Source organism: Nicotiana attenuata, chromosome 2, assembly GCF_001879085.1.
Source record: "Nicotiana attenuata strain UT chromosome 2, NIATTr2, whole genome shotgun sequence".
Taxonomy (NCBI): Eukaryota; Viridiplantae; Streptophyta; class Magnoliopsida; order Solanales; family Solanaceae; genus Nicotiana; species Nicotiana attenuata.
Window position 1 is genome coordinate 61,564,882 of NC_031990.1, and position 8,642 is coordinate 61,573,523.

Sequence of the window (8,642 nt, forward strand, 5' to 3'; positions counted from 1 at the left end):
TGTATCCCGCTATATTCTATGTATTTCATTGTATTCACTGTCTCGCTACATGCCATGAATGTATTCATATATCTTTTTAATTAATATAATTTATGTATTCAGATGTATTATATAATTTTTCTGAAAATTGCTATATTTTTGGGATATTTTTTGGTTGAGAATCTTTTTTATAACTGAAAATACAAATTTTGTGTGTTATAATTGAGTTTGTTGAGTTATATTAGGAGTCTATTATGTTAATTGATTCGCTTTCCCTTTTAAAAACAGTGTAATCCCCTATTTCACGCCGTGAATACAGTCGAATACGGTCGAATACAATAATCTGTCCAGCCGTAATCCCATGTTTCACTCTATGAATACAGTCGAATACACTCGAATACAACAACTGATTAGCTGGACTTCCCTGATTCACGCCTATTTTTGCTATTGTATTCATGAATACAATAGCTTAAATACATCAAATACATCTTATAACCACATAAAAGGTATCTATAATCCGTAATATAGCAAATGATATCTATAGATGGCTAATTACTACTAAAAGATAGTGTTTTATGAAAATTTCTCTTAAATTATTTACTCGTTATACCCATTCCATAGCATGCCATTAATTGATCTTCCGTCTTTTTAATTCTTTCTTTATTTTCTCCTTTTCTTTCTATCTCGTTTCCTTTTCTTCTAATTTCATTTATTTATTTTTCTCATATTAATATTTTATTTATTTATTTTCTCCATAATCTTGTTCCATTCGCTCTTTTGGATCGTTTCTTTTCGATAACTGATATAGTATATCTTTTATATATTTTGTTATTTATATATCAATTATCTAAAAATAAATTAGACATTGTAATTTTGTTCTCTTTTTCTTTTTTCTTTCATTTTTATATTATTTTTATATGCGTGTATAAATGTAAATGTTTCTAGCACATGTATACCAAAATAATATATTAATATAAAAAATAAAATATCAGTGTATTAAAAAACTATATTAGTGTCAAAGACAATAGTATACCCAAACGATATATAAATATATTAAATAGGTATATTACTATTTTATGTGTACTCCTTCGTCTACTTTTGAAGTAGTCAATAATACCTCCAGAAAAGTCCATCAAACACCTCATTTAGGAAAAAGTTTGAAAAAGCATGAGAATTCTACTCAAAATTTCAAAAAGGGCCTAGCGGAAAATTTTAAGAAATTTAAAAAGGACCAAAATGTAATAGTATAGTGTTGCATTATACTATATACTATAACGGTATACTATTACGTTATATTGTATACCGTAGTAATATACTATTATATTATAACCGTATACTATTACGTAATACTATATATTATAATGGTATACTATTATATTGTACCTGCTTAATTAATTATTGTATACCCAAATGGTATACAATTTACCATTTCGCCATACAGTATACATCAATTTGACCTAAATTTCAAATTTTGATTCTAAAATCTCCATCAAAATTGACTCAAAATTTTGCCACAACCTTCAATCAATAAAAACTACAAATTCCACGAAACCCAATTTATCATGAGCTTCAAAATTCAAGGTTTTTTAATGGTGGATCTAATTTTCTTAAACACATTTTTAAAAATCAGCACTAACACCGCAATCTGCACATTAAAGAACAACACCCAATAATTTCTAATAGCATAACTTCTCAAAGGTACTATAGACGATATATTATGACACCCAGTTCAAATCTAATATTAAAATAGTTGAAAAATCATATATTTGGAATTTTGAAACAAGACTTCAAGAAAATCTCTAAAATTTTATTTTAAGCCAAAAACACGAAATGCAAAATCCGGGCAAGCATGGGATTTTGATAGAAAAGTGACGAGGTTACATGAAAAATAACTGGGTCATCTGGATTTCATAGACTATCAAAAGAGAAAGCTCTAGGATTTTGCACTCAGAGGTGATAGAGAATGGAGTAAAAGGGAATAGGTAGGCCGGGTGTTTCAGCCGAATATGTAGTTTTTGTAACAAACTTTCATATAAGTAATTACGGATAATTATTTTGGGTCGTGGGAGCATTTAGTATAGTTTTCCCATCCTTAAATGCATATATCAAGAGACTCTATCAACATACGGGATTCTTGAAAGTGATAGCAAATAATTGTGATTCATGAATGATGAACACATAGTTTGCTCAGAACACTGAACATGATTAATATGGAACATTGACAATGACATGTTCTGACATGAATATGTACATGCAGTAAATGATTTTTAAACCAACAAGTTACCTAATGTCTAGAACATTGATCAAATGCACTTTTGGATAAGCGAATTTCAAACAGATAACGTATATATATAATTACTTGTAGCATACGATTGATGTTCATGCGTTTCATTGTAGTTCCTACCTAGAAGTAGCTACTGGCTGATGATTGCGTCATGACTCCAGATTTCAGATTTAGGTAAATTCATACTCCGCTACTTAACAATATATGTACTGTAATTAATTGTATTTACTTATTTTTTTTATTGATTGGTTTGGTTTGGTTAACAAGCTTTGAGTAAGGAACAACGTGTAAAGCCGCTCACTTTTAAAAAATACGAAAAAGAAGAAGTTTAGCAAATTTCTTCGTCAAACAAACTTGATATAATGAACAAACTAGATTTTCTAACAGTAGGTTACGAACACTTTAAGCGTATACATATGAGTAGTCTGTGGGTATAGTTAAAAAAGATAGCCAGACTAAGTAATGCAGGAATACAATAACTATTATTTTTGCGACAGGATAAAATAAATGTATTAGCAATTAGCCGAAAATATTTAAATACATGCTATTCACTGCATTAACATATCTTAATTATTATTCACCACACTATAACTAGCCTTGAACCAAACGACCCTTAGATTTCACAATATCATATCCAAGTATGTGTTCCCAATACAGTTTATTGGTCAAAAATACTCCCTCCGGTCCAAAATAAGTGATTTTTTTGAATGTTTTCACACAAATTAAGAAATTCACCTTTTAGCATTAATTAGTAATGAAATTGACTCCTAACACATATTCCAACACTATTTACTCCAAGGACAATGTAGGAAAAAAATAATTAGTTCATTCTTGAAATCTGGAAAAATCACTTATTTTGAACCACAAGAAAAAGGCTAAAAAATCACTTATTTTGGACCGGAGGGAGTAATAATTTAAATCGTAATATCACGACTCATAAGTACCCAAATTCCAGTGACATGTAAGCCCATTTAATTATGTAAAAGAACAAAGAATCAAGTTTGTCGCTCACTGATAAAGGAACTTTACTAATTAGGGGGAAAAGCAGGAAGAAGAAAAAGTTTTCAAGCATTTTAAAGAAAATTGCTATGCTGATCAACCTCAGGCTTAATGAGTACGCAACCTGACAAATTGTACTCCTAATGTTTATCACTACAAAATATAGACGACTCTCCAATATGAACGCCAGCTAATAATGTACAGTATCTCACATAATGGGAAAGTTAAGGAATTTTAGCTAATCATGACCATAATTCCAGTCTTAGACCAAAACATATTCTCCATAAAAAGAGTAAATCATTACACATATAAAAGAGTAAACATATTACTAGTAGTAAATAACAAGGGAAAAAATAAAAAATGAAACCAGTAATCAGTCGCTATTTACTCTATGTACTTTTTAGAATCAGAAATATTGACCCAAAAAAAGGAAAAAAGAAAAGGATAAACATGATATGTGAAAACCTCAATTTGGATAAATGACGTTGATCAACTTTTGATTTCACGGCTAAGGGTATCAGCTGTAGACACCATCATCTTCTGATCAGGTGGGACCATGACCGATGTCATTGCTGTAGCTGGCACGAAATTGTAGACAGGTTGGTCCATATATTGACCGCCACCACCCACTAACCCCTGCACACCAAACTGTCCAAACCCAGTTGCATGATACCCACCAGTCATCATCATTGGTACCCCGTACACCATCTGCACCGCATTACCATAGGCCCCACCTGTCACGTGACTTTCACGGAAGCCTTGTTGTGTTTGAACATTCTTCACCAGCAAGCTACTGCTGTCACGTACTATCTCTGATCCAGAAATTTTCGGAACTGCCACTGTGCCGCCACCACTTTCCTGATTTTTTGGTGTATCCATAACCGAATTTTCTGGAGCCGCCGATATTCCTGAGATTTGCAATTGCAGAAGATCCGCTGTTGTCGTTAAACTTGGGTTCGGGTTAGAGTTCGGGTTGTATTCCTTATCGAACCCGAATAGAAAATCCGGAGTCGAAGGGGATACCGGTAACCGGATTGGGTAGAAAAGGAAGAGCCTTAACCTAGCCGTTTTTGTGGTAACTTTCTGCATGCGATCGTATTCAATCATCATCTGCTCCACATCATCGTCATCAACAAGGGAAACAAGTGCATCGAGATCTTCACCAGGCAACTGGTACTTTATACAAATCTCTGCGTTGATATTACACAGAGAATTCAGCTTTGCAACCATGTCGGCAAACTTGACGTTCCGATCAACGGTGAGGATTTTGGTGTCGCCGCCGACGTAGGAGAGCTGATGGTCGTGAGGGCGGAGCTGAATTTTTCCGCCATAGCTACACATTAGCTTAACTTTTTGATTCTCCATAGCCGCCGCCAAAATTCGAGCGAGAATAAGGGAGAAGACAGAGGGTTTGGTTTTTTGGGCTTTTGAGATTTTCTGAGAAGTGTTAGTGTGTGTGGCGATACATCGTTGAGTGATAGTGGCTCAGGATAATAGAATTGAGAATTTGAGGGTTTGATCTTTAAAAGGAGTATAAGTGGGTCCACGCGGAAAGAGATTTACGCGTCGGCGGCCCAGTAAGTATGGCCCACTGTAGTAAATTTGAGAAGTATCAGATGAAGGGGAGCTTCTGAAAACAAACTTTAGAGAGGGAAATTTTGGGTGGGATTAGGAAGATTGTGGATATATTTTTTGCCTTTTTAAGGATGTGGCCAGTTCCCTTAAATCAACATTCAAAAGGAAAAGAATTAAAAATGACAAGGACTCTCTCTTTTGTCAATCTTCAAATTCAAAACTTAATGTTTGCCCGCTAATATAATTCTTTTGTGCATTTTCACCTATTCACAATTTGACATGAAGTTTTGTCGTTTATCCTAACAAATGGGATATGTTTAGTTGTGACGTCTATTTTCGAAAATTGTTACTAAAGATTTTTTGGAATTCCTGCAAATATTTCTTACTCTAGTGCTGTTTGATTGCACAAACCACGGGTGATCATAAAATCAGAAAAATCGAACCAAATCGAAAATCAAACTAAACCGACCCAAAAAATTGATACTTTTTTGGTTTGGTTTTGTTTTGGTTTTGAATTTTAAAAATCGATCAAATTTGATTTGGTTTTGGTTTTAATAAAAAAATAATCGAAAAAATCGAACCAAACCGACTATAGAAGTAGCTATTTTAAAATTTATAATTACACCTATATATATATATATATATATATATATATATATATATATATGTATATTTTTATACAAAGTTTCTAAATTTTATGGTACATGTTAATGGTTTGCACTTTTAGTCTAGTTCTTTGCTATTATAATAATCTAGTTCTTTGCCTTTACATTCTAGTTTGATTGGTAGTTTTCTTTTGCTAAGTACATAAATCTATTTCATGTTAAAAGTAATTTATTTTTAATTGAGTTCTTAAATTTCATTACTATTTGATAGTGTTACGTTAAAAATATAGTCACCGAAATATGTATTTGGTAGAGTATGCCTAATATTTTAAAAGTCACCGATAAATAATCGAAAAAACGATAAAAACCAACATAAACCAAATTGATAAAAACAAACTTAATTGATTTGGTTTGGTTCCAATATTTGAAAAACTGACTTACTTAATTTGGTTTCTTTTTAAGGAAAACTCGATCCATACCGAACCATGAATACTCCTACACAAAACAAAGTAATTTCTGTAAAAACTGAAGAAAAAAAAAATCCAACAAAATATTTTCGTCTGTTATCTAAACTAACGCACCTGTGCTTTAGGAAAGTCGTTCGAAATCTTTTACACAAAACAACCCCCCCCCCACCCCCCACCCCCCAAAAAATAATGAATTAAAAAGCATATTTTGGTTCAAACAAATTACAACGAATATTGTCACGATCCAAACTCATGGCATATATTATCCGTTTTGGCGCAATAAATCTTACAGATTTGTCTCTTGGATTACGCTATTATCGAGCCTAAAGCGCGCGTATCATATCAATTTGTATTGTGCCTTATAAGGCTTTTCACTTTTCTCTCCCATTTCGATGTAGGATTCGTCTAAAGTTACATGTGCCTCCCCTTCTTAGGAAGCTTGCCAGCCTAGCTAGAAGCCTTTCGGTCCTGCTTAATCCGTCCTCATAAGTTCACTCTTTGTCATGTGACACCCTGGACGAATCCTATATCAACAAAATAGGGGGGAAATATATACTGGGTATGTAAGTAAACAAACCTAGGATCCTAGTTACGCATTTTAAAGCTGTGTGGGTCTAGATTCATAACAAACAATATTACTAGTGGGCTAGACTGTTATAAATATTTTTTTTTCCTAAACCAAAAACGATCTGAAAGTAGATTTTTACAAAAATATAAATAGTTTTTAATTGGAAAGTTAATAGAATATGCCCGATCTCTTTTTCTTTAAAATTAATGTTCAAAAGTGTTTTGAAAAGTATTTTTCAAATATTAAAGGTAAACCACATTCAAACGATATTTCAGGTTTGACGGGTGAAATTAAAAAATGGAAATTCAAATAAGATAACGAAGGATATGGACAGTTGATGGGGATGGGCGTGCGGTGCTGGTGGGGTTGCGACTTACGACGACTTAGGCCTTGCCCCACGCCCAACGATCTTATATCTAGTCTTTGAATCTAGTCTATATTGGAGAAAAAATATCTAGTCTAAATTTATTCTCCAAAAAAATATTTTTTTTAAAAAGAAAGAGAAACGTAGTCTGATTAAAGTTTAGAATTAACTCATTTCTTTTATTTCTAAAAAGTTTAATTGGTTTAGGATTTGAAAAGAAAAGCTTCACCTAACCTTTCAAAATTTAAGTAATGGAATCCACTTCTTCAATTTTTCCATCACTGAATTAGAGTAAAGATTTTGCTGGAAAAGAAAGGAATTACCGCAGTCTCAACTATGAATTCTAGAGCCGCTTAAAATTTAAAAAGAAAAAGTAATGAAGATCAACGTAGTAAATAAAGCTAAGAAATTGGTTCAAAGGAATATAATAAAAGAAAAATAAATTGTTAGTCTATACATGATGATGGTATAGTTTTTGTTTCTTTCTCTTCTTTTTATTTGGGGATACAAACTTGAATCCGAAGTCCAAACAAGTCTGAAAGAGTTCTCTCATCCTGTTACATGTCAGATTCTCCTTACTTCCTTTTTGCTAATGAAAATGGCATATTTAATTAGTAATAAATGAGTATTGACGACAGCTGGAAAGCAGCAATCTAGAGAATGTGCCATTAGTACTAGCATTTTGGGATCAGAAACTTTAAATACAAATTGAAGATTGTAATTTATGTACAATATCTTGTAGGGATACTAAAACTTAATCCCATATCTTGTAGGAATAAAGTTCCAACCATTATTCTATCTATTAGATATATATCAGCATAAATAAATGAACATATTATTCCACTATTAAGTAAAATGGGTAGACTGTTATATATTTCTTTACTTTAGTAGTAAAGGAAGAGAATATGTGATTAGCATATGTGAAATCTTATTAACTAAGTAGCAATTGTATAGAACAAGAGGAGGAGGATAAGAAGAGAATAAACAGAGATGAGGAGGAAGAAGATGACTCAGAGAGAGACGAGAGAAAGCGCAAATAGAGTGAATTAGATTTTATTCATATCAATAATCTGATTTTCAATATGTTACAATGAATCATTTATATAATCTAACTAATGAGCTTAACTCACTAAAGATGATCTTAACAACTATTTAGCCTCCTTAACTAACTTTAACTAACTCAGTGTGTAATAACTAAGTTACCCCTGCATTCTAACAGTGTTATTTCTCAACACTCCCCCTCAAGCTAGGTAGTGTAAATATGTTGTAAACTCCTAGCTTGGAACTTAGATAGTTGTGTTGAACTTTACATAACCCCTTAGTAAGTAAATCTGCTAGTTGATCTTTGGTGTTGATGCACTTAGTAGTTATCAAACCTTGTGTGATTTTTTCTCTAATAAAGTGACAATCTATCTCAATGTGCTTAGTACGTTCATGATATAATGGATTAGCTGCAATCTGCATAGCAGCCTTGCTATCACTGTAGATGTCAATTGGAAGATTGAATTCTATTCCAATTTCTTTCAGTAGACCTTGTAGCCAAACTATTTCAGCAACAGTAGCTGCAATACTTCTGTATTCAGCTTCAGCAGAGCTTCTAGATACAGTTGTTTGCTTCTTAGACTTCCAGGAGATCAGTGAATTGCCAAGTTTAATAAGATAACCAGTTACAGATCTTCTAGTATATGGTCATGCAGCTCAGTCAGCATCACAATAGGCCACTATGTTGTTGTTGTTGTTGCTTAATAAGATGCCTTGACCTGGTTAATTTTTGATATACCTGACAACCCTTAATGTTGCC

General features: G+C 32.6%; 1 protein-coding gene across 1 annotated transcript; it reads right to left on the reverse strand.

Moving 5' to 3' along the window:
* On the reverse strand, window positions 3,443-5,045 carry LOC109211268. The gene has a single exon (XM_019374792.1). It carries the CDS (start codon window positions 4,625-4,627, stop codon window positions 3,752-3,754), a length of 876 nt encoding a protein of 291 aa, XP_019230337.1. The 5' UTR covers window positions 4,628-5,045; the 3' UTR covers window positions 3,443-3,751.